General features: G+C 48.1%; 1 protein-coding gene across 2 annotated transcripts; it reads right to left on the reverse strand.

Annotated features, from left to right (window-relative positions):
- Window positions 1-2264: 2264 nt before the first annotated feature.
- On the reverse strand, window positions 2265-18186 carry ints3 (integrator complex subunit 3). 2 transcript variants are annotated; one of them, XM_067255537.1, is made up of 29 exons: window positions 17892-18186; window positions 17130-17213; window positions 16528-16611; window positions 15772-15885; window positions 15165-15249; window positions 14752-14818; window positions 14392-14533; window positions 13894-14023; window positions 13687-13784; window positions 13352-13543; window positions 12295-12382; window positions 12002-12081; window positions 11706-11797; window positions 11148-11254; window positions 10818-10937; window positions 10169-10298; window positions 10019-10073; window positions 9593-9696; window positions 9250-9414; window positions 8964-9117; window positions 8682-8750; window positions 8514-8583; window positions 8157-8270; window positions 7840-7888; window positions 7420-7587; window positions 4995-5095; window positions 3738-3810; window positions 3438-3594; window positions 2265-3229 (listed from the first exon to the last, which is right to left on the reverse strand). In XM_067255537.1, the coding sequence occupies exons 1-29, from the start codon at window positions 17973-17975 to the stop codon at window positions 3152-3154; spliced, it is 3054 nt and encodes a 1017-aa protein (XP_067111638.1). In that variant the 5' UTR covers window positions 17976-18186; the 3' UTR covers window positions 2265-3151. The 2 variants fall into 2 exon arrangements, with proteins under 2 accessions (XP_067111638.1, XP_067111637.1); XM_067255536.1 differs by having other exon boundaries at window positions 8514-8589.
- Window positions 18187-18893: the final 707 nt, after the last annotated feature.

An 18893-nucleotide genomic window follows, 5' to 3' on the forward strand; every position in this document is an offset into this window, starting at 1 on the left:
ACTGAGATATGAAATAGGGGCAGAGGAACTTTCCTAAGAGCTATTTTTACATTTAAAAAAAAAGTGATTAATTCATTAATTTGGCTATGAAAGCATGGTTTATTACTGGCTACTACTTATTTCAGAGAGAAATGCTCAATGCTTGCTGGTGCTCGACCCTTGTTACCTCATCTAGTGTCGGCCACTCGTGCCTCTCTCTGGAGACTCCTGTGTAGCATTAAGCATGATCCTGAGTTTGGCAGAACCCCCAGAGTTGGAACCTGAGTAGGGTGCAGTTCAACTACATGTTAGCATACTGAGAGGATGGGTAGAGCTCAGTGGTAGGGAGAAGAGGTTGAATAGGGGTGTGGAGGGAGGGAAGGGGGGGGGGAGAAGGAGGCAGGGGGGAGAGGAGGGTGTAAGAGGGGGGAGAAGAGAAGGGGAGGGTTGGGGCAGGGGGAGAGGAGGGCAGTGGTTACTTATCCCAAGGAACACACCGTTTTAATCTTCTGCCACGGGTTGAGGAAAGCTTCGTCTTTCGTCTTGGAACATGGCAAAGGCATTCTGTCCATTTAATCACAAGACCTTCTGGACAGGTGACCAGTTCCTGCGGACATCATCTTCTCTTTTGAGAAGAGCTGGCTCCGGAGGTGGGAGAAAAAGCGAACACGGAGTGTGCACAAATGAAAATGAAAAGTAAAACAGCTAACTGCCCCATCGTGACATTGGCTCGCTTGTTTCCGTTTGAAAATGAACAGAATGAAGATAACATTGGGTATGTTGTATTATGTTTGTCATACATGACATCAGCGAATCTTTAGACTGCGTCACAATAGACCAGGCTGACAGGGCAGCCCCAGTTCATTTTTAAATGACAGATTCAACAGTGTCCGTATACTGAGCGGTGTCCACACTGGCCCGTGTATCAGACTCCTCTACCTTTCTGTTCCTGTTTGTTCGCTAGATGGCGACATATAGACCTAGGTTGTGAAATGAATGATCTGTTGTTTCTTCAGGAATCTTCCTAGGCATGCCAGTTTTTAGTGTCCACAGGTGCCTTAAGATTTTATCAAAACAGATTTGAAAACAGAAATAATCAACACTCTGTTCCACTGTGATGAAACCATATCTGCGCTGTCTTAAAGCCCTTAAAGCAAGAGGAAGGGACGCAACAGTCCAAATATATAAAAAAAAAAGTATTTGTATATATGACAAATAAACTGGAAATTACAGAATTGACCTTGAAACAATATTGTCTCACAGATCAGTACATAATTGCACATTTCTTTAATAAACAACTTTCGTGGTCCCAACACTTGACTTTTTATAAGTATACCATTTGTGACACAAATATGTTACAAGACATTGAATTTTCAAAGTCCAAGAGAGTGTGACGTCAGAGTTCAAAGCAAGGAGCGTTTGGGTTGGGGTGTTGAGGTGGGACAGGGATCACCTGTACTGTGTACTCTGCCCTCTAATGTCTTACCTCCCCTCCTTGTCCCCTCCTCCTCGATCGATTCCCTCCCCTCCTCCTATCCTCCCCTTAAATCACTTATCCTACCAGCTATCAAATGGATGGCAAATACAAGCACTCGAGATCTAAAACAACAATATCTATGTTTTGGATTAGGGGTTAAAAATCCATTCAGATACAACATTTAAATAATTAAAAAATTCCTGTAGGTTTTTACTCCAATGCTAATCGAGCACACTCAATGCTATTATTTAGCTTATAAGTGTATTGAATCAGGTTAGTTAGGGTTGGAGTTATTACTGTACATATTGTCACCGCCTGGCTCAAAGACTGTGACAAGCTATGAAGACAACAGGAGCAGGCTGCTAAGAAAACTAATTTAATAGCTCAAAATAGCTCAACTGATAGCAAGTGTGTCAGGGTGCGATGTGTGTGTGCTCTAAGTCAATTGATAAAATGTGTAACCACCAGTACATCAGTAATGTGTGTGACAATGTTCAAGAGTGACACACCAAAGAACCGAACCGCTGCTGGTCAGGATCTCCCCCAGAGCCCCAGACTGTGGAAGGCAGGAGGGGTTTATAGCATAGCACACCAGGTGTAGCTCATCTGGCTAATGAGTCATTAGTAATGACCCTCCATTCAGAACCTGCCACACAGCCAGGACAGTGACACCTCGTGCTCAAATATACACACACAATATATCTCAGGAAAGGAGTGCCACTTGACCAAACCTGGACATTGGACATAGAAATTCCACTCCCGTCTGCTTATAATTCTCCAAAAACGTCTCAACAAAGGTGTCTTTTTAAGCCCTTTTTTATTAATATCATAATAATTTCACATAGTTATGATCTTTTTTATGAAAATAGGTCAGTAGAAAGAAATTTCCATTAAAAAGTTCAGCAACTAATCCTCGAGTCCAACAGTCTTTATTCCTGCACCTCTGTACACTCCAACCATACGAAGGGGGGGGGGGTTAAAATTATCCAAAGAGAGTCTACAGTCTCACGTCTGGCCAATCAGAGAACGGGAAGGGGGAGATGGGGCGGGAAAGTTAAGCTTATCAACCAATCATTGGTAGTTGTGGAGTTGGGTGGGGGCGGGCTGGGCACGGGGCATTGGAGGAATCCTCTTCATCTCCTTAGTAACTCCAGAAATATCTTTTACACCTTTGAAAATAAACAGGAATAGTGTTGTTTGTTCTTCTGTTAAAATCTACTAGGCTGGGTGGTGGGGGGACAAGGTCTTGATGCTGGTTGGTTGTTGGGTCATGAATGGTGAAACTTCTCGCCGTCTCCTAAGTGCAGTGTGATGAGCAGGCCACTAGCGGGCGTGAGAGGGCGACAACATCTTCCCCCGTATTCTACGTCTAGAGGAGTCCGGTCTTCCTCAAGGATAACAGTTCAGTTTGTCAGTGCCACCACTGACATCTCTCCCGACCAATAAAGTCACACCAACAGGCAAAGCAGCCAATAAGCAGTGAGAACAGGGCGGGAGGGTGGAGTGTCTCCATGGCTCCAGCCAATGGCGTTGAGAGTCCATGTGGAGGACTACCGCCCTTCCCTCCATAAGCCAGGGCGACTCTGGCGGGGCGGGAGTTCCTCAGTGGTTTGGAGAAGCTGATTGGCTGATGGTCCTGTCTCTCAAAGTGGTCGCTATGGCAGCTGGGTGGCGGTTGGTGGGTTGGGGTGTCACTCAGTCGCTGTCGGAGCCCACGGCTGACGAGCCTTTCCTCTTCCTCTTTGGAGGTTTGGGCTTGGAGTCTTCCTCTTCCTGAAGAACAAACACAATTCAACAATCAATAATAGATAAATCAACACATCAATCAATTACATGAAACCATGCATCAGTCTGTCAATACCTCAAACAATATTTATATTGATCAATAAATCCATGAATTGATCCATACATTTGTCAAGATCAATGCATCAATCAGGAAAGGAACAGGAAAATAATTTGATGTAAACAGGAAGTGACGTACGGAGGCAGTGCTGGAGGCGCTCTCCTCCTCGTTGCTGGCGGGCGGGGCCGCCCCCTTGCGTGACCGTGGCGACGTGGCAGGCGCCTTGCGACGCGATTTCTGAGGTTTGGACGACGCCTCCTCGTACTCCTCAGCCAATGAGAACAGGTCGCTGAATCTGGTAGGCGGGGAGATGGAAGGGATACACTAATTGCAACGATGTATGTGATAGGCTGTATGTGTGTGCATGTAGCAAATGTGTCAGGGTGTGATGTGTGTGTGCTCAAAAATGGATGGGGTGTGTGTGTATGCATGTCTCACCTCATCTTGTGTGTCTCGTCACAGCTGGCCTGTACATGCTGCAGAGCTTGGAGGATGGGGGTCTGGGTGAAAACTGGAAACACACACACAGGAAGTTAGAATCCATACAGTCTTTTGATGTGTGAATGTGTGTGTTAATGAGCGAGTGCTGTCTGCATGTGTACTTGTGTTTGTTTGTTATAGTGTGGGTATGAATGTGTGTTAGAGAGAGATTGTGTTGGTCAGAGTGTGTGTGTGTGTGAGAGCATGTGGTAGTGAGAGAGAGAGAGTGTGTGTGAGAGAGCACGTGTTTAAGCCGATTAACATTTACATTTAGTCATTTAGCAGACGCTCTTATCCAGAGCGACTTACAGTAAGTACAGGGACATTCCCCCGAGGCAAGTAGGGTGAAGTGCCTTGCCCAAGGACACAACGTCAGTTGGCCTGACCGGGAATCGAACTGGCAACCTTCGGATTACTAGCCCGACTCCCTCACCGCTCAGCCAACTGACTCCCTGATTTAAGGTACGGACACATGGGAATGCCTTCGTCTACGTGGAACGCCCTCTCCGAGAGCCCACGGAGAGCTCGACGTGCACCTCCTCAATTTCCTAACTATCCGTCCTAATTTCGGATAGTTACGGAACCCCCTTGGCTGTGATTGGTCCGTATTAAGAACTGCTTGCGTCAGGGGCGGGGTTGCCGTGACCAACAAGACGAACAGAATCCTTTGACCGCCATTGCTGTACGTTTTACAATTCATATTTCAGCTAAACAGTACATGTAAATCAACATCTGAATTAAATGTGACGAGAAATGGGCAGTGTAGTTGCTGAAAATGTGCTTATTTTATTGATGAAACGGCTAATTTGTAAATTTGCTCCGACTTTTCGATAACCTAGCTAGCATCGCAGTGCAGCGCCACCTACTCTTCTGGCGGTGAATTGTTTTCAGCACCCACAGCCTACGGAGAACCATAAACGAAAAAGAGTCCATCGTATCCGTCCGCCCGCCCATCCGTAAACGGAGTAGCATATAAAGGCCTTTAGTGAGAGAGCATGTGTGTGAGCATGTTAGTGTGTGTGTGTGTGAGAGAGAGAGCATGTGTTAGTGAGAGAGAGTGTGCGTGTGTATTTGTGTGAGAGAGCGTGTGTGTGTGTGTGAGAGAGCATGTGTTAGTGAGAGAGAGTGTGCGTGTGTATTTGTGTGAGAGAGCGTGTGTGTGTGTGTGTGAGAGAGCATGTGTTAGTGAGAGCAGTGAGAGTGTTTGTGTCTCACAGCTGTTCTTGGTGTTGCTCAGGTTGAGTCTCAGGTTGTCCATGTGTTCCAGGATCTGCTCCAGGGTGAGCTGGGCCAGCTTGCTGCTGGAGCTGCGCAGACTGGAGAGAGGGGAGGAGGAAGGGAGGGGGAAGACAGGGGGTGGGGGAGAAAGGGGGAGGAGAGCAAGAATAAAAGAATACAGAATGAATAAATTAATCGACAAAGAACCTAATAAGCATACAGCCATTCTTTCACTCTAGATCCAAGATGGCGCCGATGATGGCTGCCTCGGTCGTTAGGTGCGCTCTTTTTTGTCTTGTTTTGTCTGTTAATTCAGTATCCATCACTGACCCTCTACTGGACCCCCTGCAGTTTGCCTACAGAGCCAACAGGTCTGTGGACGATGCAGTTAACATGGCCCTCCACTTCACCCTACAGCACCTGGACTCCCCAGCATCCTATGCCAGGATCCTGTTTGTGGACTTCAGCTCTGCCTTCAACACCATCATCCCCGCCCTGCTTCAGGACAAGCTCTCCCAGCTGAACGTGCCTGATTCCACCTGCAGGTGGATCACAGACTTCCTGTCTGACAGGAAGCAGTGCGTTAAGCTGGGAACACAAGTCTCTGACTCCCGGTCCATCAGCACCGGATCACCTCAGGGCTGCGTCCTTTCTCCTCTGCTCTTCTCCCTGTACACCAACAGTTGCACCTCCAGTCATCCGTCCGTCAAACTCCTGAAGTTTGCGGACGACACCACCCTTATTGGGCTCATCTCTGGTGGAGACGAGTCTGATTATAGGTGGGAAGCGGCCAACCTGGTGACCTGGTGCAGCCAGAACAACTTAGAGCTCAATGCTCTTAAGACAGTGGAGATGGTTGTGGACTTCAGGAGGAACACAGCCCCACTCACCCCCATCACCCTGTGTGACTCCCCAGTCAACACTGTGGAGTCCTTCCGCTTCCTGGGCACTATCCTCTCCCAGGACCTCAAGTGGGAACTGAACATCAGCTCCCTCATCAAGAAAGCACAACAGAGGATGTACTTCCTTCGGCAGCTGAAGAAGTTCAACCTGCCAAAGACAATGATGGTGCACTTCTACTCAGCCATCATTGAGTCCATCCTCACCTCCTCCATCACCGTCTGGTACGCTGCTGCCACTGCCAAGGACAAGAGCAGACTGCAGCGTATCATCCGTACTGCTGAGAAGGTGATTGGCTGCAATCTGCCTACCCTCGAGGACCTGCACACCTCGAGGACCCTGAGGCGAGCGAGGAAGATTGTGGCCGACTCCTCCCACCCTGGACACTCCCTGTTTCAGTCACTCCCCTCCGGCAGAAGGCTGCGGTCTATCAGGACCAATACCTCACGCCACAAAAACAGTTTCTTCCCTTCCGCTGTTGGCCTCTTCAACAAGGCCAAGGGACCACACTGACTCAAATGACTTATTGCTTAAAACACACTGCTTTTGCACTGCACCACAACATGGTATCTTGTACATTTGTATTTTTTGTAATATTTGTATTTTTGTATTTTTATATTGTAATTTACGGCAACTTATATTTATCCCACTTAGTACTGCTAGTTTATGTACCCTTAGTATAGTTAGTCCACATATTTAAATTTTAGGTATATGTTTATTGTATGCACCTTCCTGCCAAAGCAAATTCCTTGTCTGTGCAAACTTTCATGGCGAATAAATCCCTTTCTGATTCTGATTCTTTCTGATTCTGACTCGCTCCTTCCTCCGACCCCCCCAAACTCTGAAACATGGCTAGTGGGCATGGTGTTAGCAGGGCAGGGTGTGGTGTTAGCAGGGCAGGGCGTGGTGTTAGCAGGGCAGGGCGTGGTGTTAGCAGGGCAGGGCGTGGTGTTAGCAGGGCAGGGCGTGGTGTTAGCAGGGCAGGGCGTGGTGTTAGCAGGGCAGGGTGTGGTGTTAGCAGGGCAGGGTGTGGTGTTAGCAGGGCAGGGTGTGGTGTTAGCAGGGTAGGGTGTGGTGTTAGCAGGGCAGGGTGTGGTGTTAGCAGGGTAGGGTGTGGTGTTAGCAGGGCAGGGTGTGGTGTTAGCAGGGCAGGGTGTGGTGTTAGCAGGGTGTGGTGTGGTGTTAGCAGGGTGTGGTGTTAGCAGGGCAGGGCGTGGTGTTAGCAGGGCAGGGCGTGGTGTTAGCAGGGTAGGGTGTGGTGTTAGCAGGGTAGGGTGTGGTGTTAGCAGGGCAGGGTGTGGTGTTAGCAGGGTAGGGTGTGGTGTTAGCAGGGCAGGGTGTGGTGTTAGCAGGGCAGGGTGTGGTGTTAGCAGGGCAGGGTGTGGTGTTAGCAGGGCAGGGTGTGGTGTTAGCAGGGCAGGGTGTGGTGTTAGCAGGGCAGGGTGTGGTGTTAGCAGGGCAGGGTGTGGTGTGGTGTTAGCAGGGCAGGGTGTGGTGTTAGCAGGGTAGGGCGTGTTCCTACCTCTGGCGTTTGCGGGGCAGGTTGTTGTTCTTGATGAGCAGGGCCTTGATGTGCTCCCCCAGCACGTCGTCGTGCTTGGCCGCCCAGTGGCGCAGGATGCTGGTGGTGAACTGGTCCTCCGGGTGGCACGGCCTGCTCAGGACCATCTTCACCATCTCCTCACTGGGTCTGGGTGGAGGAAAGAAGGAGAGGAGAGAGAGAAGAGAAGAGAAAAGGAAAGTAAGGGAGGAGCAGAGAGGAGAGGGGAGGAGAAGGAGGGAGTGAAGGAGAGAGAGGAGGGTAGGAGAGGAGACAGTGAACAGATGGAGTAGGAGAGAAGAGGGGAAGATCAGAGAGTGCAAACAGATGGTGGAGAATGGACTGGCTGGGCTCCACCCGGTCATGATGTCATCGTGTGATGATGTGATGTCGTCCACCTACCTCTCCCTCCTCAGTTGTAGCAGCAGACAGGACAGAGCCTCCGGGTGTTCTGGATAGAGAGAGAGAGAGGGGGGAGAGAGAGTGGAGGGGGGAGAAAGGGAGAGAAGAGGAAGGATGAATTCACTTAACGGCAAAACAGAAATAATTACCAGTCAGGCTCCATCTAGGACGACTGAGGATTGTAGTACTACTGGTTATGCAGACAAACAGACACGCGGTAAATCCTTGCATTTCTCACACAGGTTCCTCCAACAGATCATATGGTGGATCATTTCCTGTGTGTGCGTGTGTTTGTATCAGCATGTGCGTGTGCGTACCTTTGTATTTGAGGTGCTGCAGGATGGGGATGATGGTCTCTAGAGGGATGCTGTGAGCCAGGAACAGCTGCCAGGTGCTGTACTGTTCAAACGTCTCCCAGTCGAGAGACTGAACTGTAGACACACACACACACACAGCATTATACAGGATCATACGTCCTTATCATACAGCCTACCTGTGGGAGATATTGTGAGTGTGTTCATGTGTGTGTGAGAATGTGAGCACGTGTGTGAGTTTGTGTGTGTGTGTATGTGTCTTATGAGTGTATAAGTATGAGTGTAAGTGTGTGTGTGTGTGTGTGATTGTCTAAGTGTGTGTGTACAAGTGTGCATATTGAGTGTGCAAGTGTTACTAACTCAGGATGTTGAGGACAGAGTCCTTGCGGAACATGACCAGGTTCCCCATCATCACGTGACACATCAGCTCCTGCAGCTGGGACAACAACAACACGCTGTCAACAACAACAACAACATGTGTCGCAGTGTGTGTGTGTGTGTGAGTGTGAGTGTGTGTGTGCGTGGTACCTGTGTGGAGTCGATGACAGCTACGATCATGTTCAGCAACTCTCCACTGCGCAGTGTCTCATCTGGGAACTGGAAACACAACAAGAGCAACATCACATGGAGTGTGTGTAGCTCAGAGTAGATGGAGGGTGTGTGTCTGTGTACCTCAGAGTAGATGGAGGGGGGGTGTGTGTGTGTACCTCAGAGTAGATGGAGGGTGTGTGTGTGTGTGTGTACCTCAGAGTAGATGGAGGGTGTGTGTGTGTGTACCTCAGAGTAGATGGAGGGTGTGTGTGTGTGTACCTCAGAGTAGATGGAGGGTGTGAGGTAGCAGAGCAGCCTGACGTCGTCCTCCTGACAGGCCTTCATGTCCATCATCAGGCAGGTGTGCAGGTCTCCCAGAGCTGTGGCCTGGGCAAACGACTCATACAGACTCATCTTCCCCAGAGCCGCTTTACTGAGGGGGGGGAGGGGGGGGGGGGAGGGGTTACAGCTGGAGTATTGTAGATGTAATGTTGCAGTATTACAGTAATGGTGGAGTATTATTGCTAGAGTAATGTTGAGCATGAATGTGTGTGTGTGTGTGTACCTGGCCTTGAGGTAGTAGAGCAGATGATAGCCTATCTTGGGCTGTTTCTGGTACAGCTCCGACAGCATGTCCAGCAGCACAGAGAAGCGCGTGTTCTCCTCCTGCATCTGACACAGGTTCCTGAACACCAGACACACGGGCTTACACACAGACTCATCCAGGGACCTGCACACACACACACAAAAAGTTTAGTAAGTTACTTTAAGGATGTCGACACCTTCTCCATATTCAGCTCACACACACACACACACTCACACACACCCACCCCCCCACACACAGAGACACACCCAAACCCCCACACACACAACCCCCCCCCCCCACACACACACACACACACACGTACTCCTCAGTGATCTCGTCAGGCAGAACGTCCCCCCTGAAGTGACTCTTGAAGAGATCAGCCAGACAGGAGGCCAGTGTGGACATCTGCTCTGAGTCAAAGTCCTCCTGGGGGGGGAGAGAAGATAGAGAGGGAGGGACGAACAGGTGAGAGAGAGAGAGGGGCGAGAGAGGGATGGGAGAAAGACAGAGGGGATAGAAGAGGAAGGGTGAGATAGTGGGAGAGATGGAAAGACACAGAAACATAGGATGAAGAAGCAACTAGCACCATCAGAATCATCCTGTTCATATTCGTTTACATGTTACATGAATATGAATCATCGTCCTTTACTGGTGTATTAACGATCATCTCTCATACTATTTAAGACTTGATGACTGAATGTGAGTGATGGCTGTGAGTATGAACATAGTGAGTAGTAACATCTCTCACCTCCAGGATCAGGTCCACGATCTCCTGCATCACCTCACACTGAGTCTCAGTGTCACTGGGGGGAGAGGATCACCATCATTCATCTGGACTGTGTGAGTGTCTCTCTGTGTGTGTGTGAGTGTATAGAAAGAAATATGCATGTCCACTGACCTTCCTTTCTGCAGCTGCAACACCTTCTCCTTCATTGTGTCGTCCAATTGGTCCAAATAAGGCGTGATGTCAACAGGCTCCTCTATTATGGCCTCTTTGATAGGATGGAACCTGAACTCTCGCTTTTTACCTGCAGGGTCAAAGGTCCGAGAAATAGTTCAGCCAATCAACACAATATTCGTTATGAAGTCTAAAGAATTGGTCTATTTACAACATTCTATCAAACTATTGCAGAACATTCATGACCATTTAGTTCCTAAAGTGCTTCCTTTAAAGAAAAGTAGTCAAATTATTTCTGTCAAAAAACATTTAGTCTCTAAGACTAACATTTAGTCTTAGCTTACACAACATGTTGTGTAACCTAATGAGGCCCTCGGAGAGTTGTTTAGCAACATAGACAGCTCAGTGCCAGTGCAATTTCAGAGTGGCCCGCTACTTTCCAGCCAATAATGTTCCAGCAATTCTGTTCCAGCTAATCGCCTTCAGCGAGGCAGGCCTTCCTTCCTTGATTTATTTTGTGAAACCACTGTCAATCAAACTTGAGCAGGAGGAAAGCACGGAAGTTCAGACAAGAACTGGGGGTGCTGTTTCTCATGATGTCACCTATTGCAGCTTTAACTGAAAATGGGGGTTGTGGGTAAAGTAGTACCTTTGTTGCTGATTTCTTCCTCATCGTCACTAAAGGCCGCCTCCGTGTTGTCATAGCAACCGTCCTCCTTGTCGAGCACGTGGTTGTCCATCTCCAGGGAAACTGACTCCTCCATTTTAACTGCCGAGGATAAAAGGCACATTGCGCTCATTATGTGACCTGCTACAGTCTCAATCTGCAGATGTGTGTGTGCATGTTTTTGAATTGTTCAATGGGACTGTGTACGAATGTGTCTCTGCTGGGTCTGTGTGTATATGTGGTTGTGTGTGTACATGTGTGTGAATGTGTGTATATGCGCGTGTATATATGCGTGTGTATATGTGTGTGTACCTTCTGTCGGGGGCGAGGGTGAGCTGCAGAACTCAGGGAAGCGTTCTCTCAGCATGGAGCGAAGCTCCCGGTCCAGTTTAGGATTATCAAACAGAGGAGCTAGATGACTGGAGGAGAGGAGGAGAGAGTAGAGGAGGAGAGAGTAGAGGAGAGAAGAAGGTAGAGGAGAGAAGAAGGTAGAGGAGAGGAGGAGGAAAGAGTAGAGGAGAGAGTAGAGGAGATGGTAGAGGAGAGGAGGAGGAGAGGGTAGAGGAGAGGAGGAGGTAGAGGAGAGGAGGAGGTAGAGTAGAGGAGGAGGAGAGAGAGGAGGAGGAGAGAGTAGAGGAGATGGTAGAGGAGAGGAGGAGGAGAGGGTAGAGGAGAGGAGGAGGTAGAGGAGAGGAGGAGGTAGAGTAGAGGAGGAGGAGAGAGTAGAGGAGAAGGTAGAGGAGAATGTAGAGGAGAGGAGGAGAGGAAAAGAGGACAGGTAATAAATGATTAAAGAACAACTGCAACAACAATAAAAGCCTTTTAATGTATTTCCCTAAGGACGTGCCAGGGTGTGTGTGTGTAACTTACGCCAACACTCTCTTCTCCATGATGAAGTTGAGCGAGTTGAAGACTCCCTGTCGCACCTGCACCTCCAGAGGAGGGAAGAAGTGAGGGATGATCTGGGGAGAGAGAGAGGGGGGGGGAGAAATGGAGAGATGAGGCAGGACAGAGAAGGAGGGAGTACAGAGAGAGAGTGAGAAAGAGTAGGGGAGAGCGGGAGATAGAGAGAAAGAGAGGGAGGAGGAAGGGGGTAGAGAGAGAGAGGAGAGTAAAATCTTTGAAGGCAAATTAATCTAGTGTGTATGCGTGTGTGTGCGTCTTACCCGACACATAAAGTCCAGCAGAGTAGCAGTGATGGCTGGATGAGGCTTCATAGAGTGGTGCATTACCAAGATAGCAGGCTCTGGAGGGAGGGGTTATGCATACTAGTTATAATATGATAGTCATTTCCAGTAATATTGTGTATTTATGTTATATCATTGTTGTACTACAGTGATTTTTTGGTGAGGCCATTGAGTTGTTCTTGTCATATTGTAGTGATGTTGTAGCCGTGGTAGTGATGTTCCAGTGATATTGTTGTGACGTTGGTGTTATGGTCGTGACACTGTAGTCTCACCTATGTTCATGATGCTGTCTTTCTCTGGGCTGAAGAAGAGCCAGTCATAGAACAGAGCCAGCTTCGCATTAGAGGCAGCAACATTAGACTGGATAGGAGGAGAGGGAGGGAGGGGGAGAGAGAGGGAGGGAGAGAGAATGTGGTTAGACCTGCCCTGCTTCTGAAATCGCATCCTTATTCTTTTAGCACGTTCTGCAGCTGCCCTTACAAAGTACCTACTGTTGCAGGCAGCATGCAAGCAATTGGGACACACTACTTCATCATTGAATTTGATTGCCCCTTTCACAGTTTGTAGCACAAAGCTGACCAGAGATGGGCATACTGTTGTAGGGCAACCAGAGCTCTGCTCTGTGTGTTATATCTCTTGTAATGTCTGTTGTAGTGTCTGTTGTAGGGCATACTGGTATTTTTGGCATTGTGGTAACCAGCCACACATGATGATGATGACACTATGTCTTGGGACTAGTGCTGTCAAACGATTAAAATATTTAATCGCGATTAATGTCATAGTTAACTCGCAATTAATCGCACATTTTCATCTATTCTAATTGATTACTTTGGTCTTGTCAATGGAACCATTTGGCCACTTTTTAAAAGTAAACTTTCCATTCAGAATCTTATTGGCATCCATTTCGGCATCTCGCGCTCGCTAGCCACTCAAAACGTAACGTTAGCCTACTACTCTTTAGCCGGCTCGCAAGCCCAAACAAGTGTGTGCGGCGTGCCTGTTGTTTTGTTTCCGGTGTAGCTAGATCCGGTGTGGTGTTGTAGTTTTTCTAACATCAGTAGTTGTTGCAACAGCATGTGAAAAAAACTACATAGTTTGCCAGGCCAAAAAGAATGTTAATCTTGCGATAAAAAAAGTACTTCTTAAAATGGGTTTGCATTAACGCCGTTAATAACGCGTTTAACTGACAGCACTACTTGGGACATTCAAAATATTGTTCTGGCATACTAAATAGTATGGTAGTATGGGTATTGGGACACTAAGTGTACAGGATAAGTTGTATGCACGAGGTTGACGACAACAACATAGGTCACAAGCCCCGCCCCTTACCGTGCAGGTTGTGAGCAACCAGCCAATGATAGCCCAGCGTGGCAGGATGTCAGAGCTCAACACCTCATTGGACGGATGGACCACGCCGCAGATGTAGCGAATGAGATCGCAACGCAGTGATTGGCTCTCGGCCGTGGATAAGTACTGTCTCTGGAACCAATCCTGATAGCGTTTCTGCTGGCCAAACCTCACCTGGGGGGTATGTGAATAAAGTTAAAAAAAAAGTGAGGGAAAGTATGAGTGTTGTAATTGTGTGTGAGAGTGTGAGGAAGTGAGTAAATTAATGTGAGTGTATGTCTGTGTCAGGGTGTCTGTGTGAGGGTGTGTGCGTGTACCCTGGAGGTCATGAAGAGCAGCTTGGTCTCCATGTCTGGAGTCAGACGACACGCAAGGAACTTTCTAGAAGTCCTGGCTGTTAGCAACTGAAGAAGACCTGGAGGAGAGAAAGGAGTGTTACAACAGGGTCTGTCTGTCTCTGTCAGTGTCTTTACACACACACACACACACACACACACACACACACACACACACACACACAGTACCAGTGTACTGGGGGCTGAGGTTCTGGGGGGTGTGGAGCAGATCTCTCCACAGCAGGTCCATCTCTGGTATCCTAGCAACGATCTGCAACAGCCTCACCAAGTCTCTGCCGATGATTACACATTCCATGAACTAGAGGGAGAGGGGGGGGGAGAGGTGAGGAGATGGAGGAAGAAGGAGGGAGGGGGGGCATTGAAGGGGAGAGGAAGAGGAAGAGTAGAGGATGCTTCCTTTTAATAACAAATAATTAATTCAGTAACAGAGTGTAGTCCACATCCCCTCCCCCCCCCTCCCCCTCTCCTCCTCTCCCTACCTCCCTCCCTCCCTCCCCCTCCCCACCTTTCTCTCAGCATGCTGATGCAGTAGTCCACATCCCCCCCTCCCCCCCTCCCCCCCTCCCTCCCTCCCTCCCTCCCCCTCCCCACCTTTCTCTCAGCATGCTGATGCAGTAGTCCACATCCCCCCCTCCCTCCCCCTCCCTCCGTCCCTCCCCTCCCCACCTTGTCTCTCAGCATGCTGATGCAGTAGTCCACCTCCTTCTGTCTCAGGGTGAGCAGGCCGGGGGTTCCGTGGTCGACGATGAGGCGCAGGTACGTGTAGACGGACATGGCTATCAGCATCCCGCTCTTCAACACCCACTCCCTGAGGGGCGGGATGGGAAGTTGTATGGGAAGGAGGGAAAGGGAGACGGGGAGAGGGGTGGGTGGGTGGTAAAAGAGGAGGGAGGGAGGCAGTGCAGACGGAAGGAAAAGTGGCAGAGAGTTAAGAAAAGGAAAGTAACATTCAAACGTAACATTCAAAAGCACATATTAACTATGCTCACCCTCCACCAGACACAGGTAATAGAACAGTAGACTCACTTTTGATCCACCAGGATTTCCAGAACATTTTCAGCTAGCCAAATGTTCTTGGGAGTGATGTCTCCACCTACACACACACATAAGGTGATTGATTGATCACATTATTGGAGATTAATTTATTAGATACAGCAGAAGCCTAGTTCTGATTGGCAGACTGGCTGGTTGATCAACTGACTGACTTCATGACTGGCTCACTAGCCTAGTGGCTGACCAGTTGTCTATCTTGGAGAATGGATGCCTAGCCAACAGTCAGGTTGACTGACTGACTGACTAACTGACTGGCTAGTTGACTGGGTCACTAGCTTACTGAATGATTGTTGTTGGCTGGATGACTGACCAACTGACTGACCAACTGGTTCCCTGGCAAGCTGAGTGACTGACTGTCTGGTTCACTGATTGGTTGACTGGCTGACCTGCTATTTGCTTCATCAGCGTCATGAGCACTCCGTCTGCTCCGATCACACCTGTCTTCACCAGCTCCCGCACTAGCCACACCAACTAGAGGAGGGAAGGGAGGGAGAGAGAACACGTCAATTACACAACATTAGCATCTAATGCTTGTTAGATGCTAGCAGAGACTTGTTGCTCTTGTGGTTAGTGGTAACTGATTTTTTTAAAATTGTACTCGCTGTGATATATTGTTGCTTGTTTTTGCCACAGGTACACTTGCACTTATAGCAGTTCATGTTGTTTAAATTGTAACTTGTTTAACTACATGCTCTTATGGTTCTTCCCTTTGGCACTTACTTTGGTTGTTCACAATGTGTGCTTCATGTTTTGGCTACTCGCAATGTTTTGTGGCTATCTTGTTGTTATGATCAGTGACCTATGCACTTTGTAAAGCTCTCTCTTGGAAGTCGCTTTGGATAAAAGCGTCTGCTAAATGAATAAATGTAAATGTAAGCTGATGTTGGCCTAGGTGTATTAACTACGTGTTGCAACATGAGCGTCTAAGATAACTTGGTCCTGAGTATTTAGAGAACATTAGCGTCTATGCTAACGATGGGCTTGGTGTATCACCTGAGTGCGGCAGACGTCCTGCAGCTTGAGGAACTTCTCCATGAGAATCTGGTTGATTTTCACCAGGATCACGCTCATCCCATCTCTGTTGACCAGCGTCAGGTCTCTGTAACACTGGACGGACAGACAGACAGGTCAGTAACACTGGATAGACAGACAGGCCTCAGTAACACTGGATAGACAGACAGGCCTCAGTAACACTGGACAGACAAACAAGGCCTCAGTAACACTGGACAGACAGACAAGGCAAACTATAATGAGAGTGATCATAATGAGTGATGATAATGAGAGTGATGATAAGTGATTTCAATGACAGTTATGATAATGAAAAAGATAATAATGAGAGTGATGATAATGAGAGTAATGGTACTGAGTAGATGATAATGAGAATAACAATATTGAGTAGATTATAGTGAGAGTGATGATAATGCTGTAGATGGTAGTGAGATTGATAATAATGTTGTAGATGGTAGTGAGTGATGTTAGTGAGAGTGACGATAATGCTGTAGATGGTAGTGAGAGTGATGATAATGCTGTAGATGGTAGGGAGAGTGATGGTAGTGAGAGTGATGATAATGACTGATGACAATGCTGTAGATGGTAGTGAGAGGGATGATAATGCTGTAGATGGAAGTGAGAGTGATGATAATGCTGTAGATGGTAGTGAGAGTGATGATAATGCTGTAGATGGTAGGGAGAGTGATGGTAGTGAGAGTGATGATAATGCTGTGGATGGTACTGAGGACAGGCTCCTACCCTCTGGGCCTGGGACGGCTCTGTGAGCAGCAGAGCGAAGAGACCCAGACACACCTCCTCATGCTGCTGGGGACCCTTACACACCTGCAGGAGACAGGGAGGACAGGAGGAGGAGAGAGGTAGGAGGAGAGAGGTACGAGGAGACAGGGAGGAGGAGAGAGGTAGGAGGAGGACAGGGAGGAGGAGAGAGGTAGGAGGAGACAGGGAAAGAGACGAAAGGAAAGGAGGATTGAAGGAAGAAGGAGGACGGAGCAAGAGGATAGGGAGAAGAGGAAAAGGGAGGAGGAGCAGGCGAGAGGAGAGGTAAGAGTAGAGAAGGGAGGAGAAGGAGAGGAGGGAGGAGGAAGTGGGAGGAGAGGGGGAGTCGGAGGAGAGAGGAAGGATTAGGAGGCGGAAATAGAAGGAAGACGAGCGAGAAGAAGAGGTCGAAGATGGAAGGAATAGAACAAGACCGTTTTTTACAACTTTCCAGATGTAGGCAGTGGATATAGTCATTCAGCCTCCATCCAAACCAACATCAACTACGGAGACAACAAACTCTACTTCCTGTCTACTTCCTGACAGCTAAAGCCACTGCAGGTGACATCATCACGGGGACTCACATTGGCGGTGATGGCGTCATTGGCCTCTCGTTCTGAAAGGCCAACGGTTAACGCGGTGACGATCCCCACACACCTCTCCAAACGCTGGGCAGACAAAGAGGAGAATGTAAGGATGTGTCATTCATACACTAACACACACACACAAATTACACACTCAACATCACTGAACAGACACAGACCCATCAATCTTAGCCATGTATTCACGCAGTAGATATGAATATGCAAATCTGTGACATAGAAAAGTGACATGTGACAGACAAGAACTATCAAGAGAAAAGACAGGGTGGAACAAAACAGTGCAGAGCCACAACTCTTCACGAAGAGGAGTGGAAGATTGTGATGAAACGGATCTATGAACGAGTCTGTGTCACAAGATAGAAAGATAATTATCTGTATTGACATGGGAACGAGGATCATTGCGCATGTGCGTTGGTTCGTGTCTCGTCCATATGTTTACTTGCGACCCGGATAGCATGCTATGCTACGTGAAGTTCTGGTGAAATAACGTCAGTGTTCAACCACGTAAATAAAAGCTAACGTGCTGTATAAACGTGCAAGAACCAGGCTAATAAATGCATTACATATCTACGACCAGAAACCTGGCCAATGCACGTTAGCTAGCTAGCTTTCAACATGCAACCTTCCTTCTATAAAATGGTTCCGTGTCTTTGTATTCGTTGATATGATTTCGTATTCAGGAAACTGAGAAAGGGTGATTAAGCCAGCAAGCTAGCTGCACTCTTGACTGTCGTCTTGCCCTACCTCCTCCAGTTCATCTTTCGCATCGAGAGTCGTGGACACCAGCAGCCGACCCTGCGGTTTCCCCTTCGCCGGTGAAGTCTCCATCACCTCCCGCCTCGCTTCGTCTCGCCCCAGAGGACTTGAGGGCTTAGACTCGGGGGTTCGGGTATATTCAAAAAGATTTTTTCGTATTAATAGCGTGCCTCATACACCTCTCAGTGCTTCAGACTCTCCCTGCACGCTCTTCGTCAGGCACTGTGTATTATTTTTTACTTGGTTCGACCACCGTTCACTCTCTCTGGTGCTTTCGCCAGTGTCCGAATAAAACAAACTAACTTCCGGAGGGCATGGTGGCCTAGCGGAAGTATTCGCTCCGAAAGAAAGGAGAAGGGCGGGTTCACCGAAGGCTTTTTGACCAATTATTTACCCGATAAGTTTGAGTGACGCGCGGTGAGTACTTTTTCCACTAATGGTAGAAAAAAGAAGATCCGCCAATGAGAGCCTGCGAAGAAGAGCGAGACACTTTCAGGAATCTGCCGCGTAGGTTATGCAAGGAAATGTAGATTACGATATTGTAGTGTATTGATTTTAGATGCAATAACATCTTATCCTTCTCCCATCATGCTGGAAAACGTAAAATATAGAAAAAGTTGTAACAACATTGTAAACGTCTCTCTCTCTTTCTCTCTCTCCGTAGTCAGTAAATGTCTGTCTATGCCCATAACTATATTTTATATCTGTGTGACTGTATCTGTGTGTGTTTATATACACAGTAAACACACATACTTCTTCAAATGCGATTGTGCAGACAAAATGTATATTGCACTTAAGAGATGACATATGACTTGGCTGCACTGTACCATGTTACATTGCAGCTGAGATGTTGTTGCAGTAGGCCTACTGTAGTTGAGTTATTAATGTGCATAGTCCCATCTCAGCACCATGGGAGCTGAGATGGGACTGTTCCTTGACTCTGACCACTGTCTCTGGTACTGTCAGAACTATCCACCACTGACACCTGTT

The sequence above is a fragment of the Osmerus mordax genome, chromosome 18 (assembly GCF_038355195.1).
Source record: "Osmerus mordax isolate fOsmMor3 chromosome 18, fOsmMor3.pri, whole genome shotgun sequence".
NCBI lineage: Eukaryota > Metazoa > Chordata > Actinopteri > Osmeriformes > Osmeridae > Osmerus > Osmerus mordax.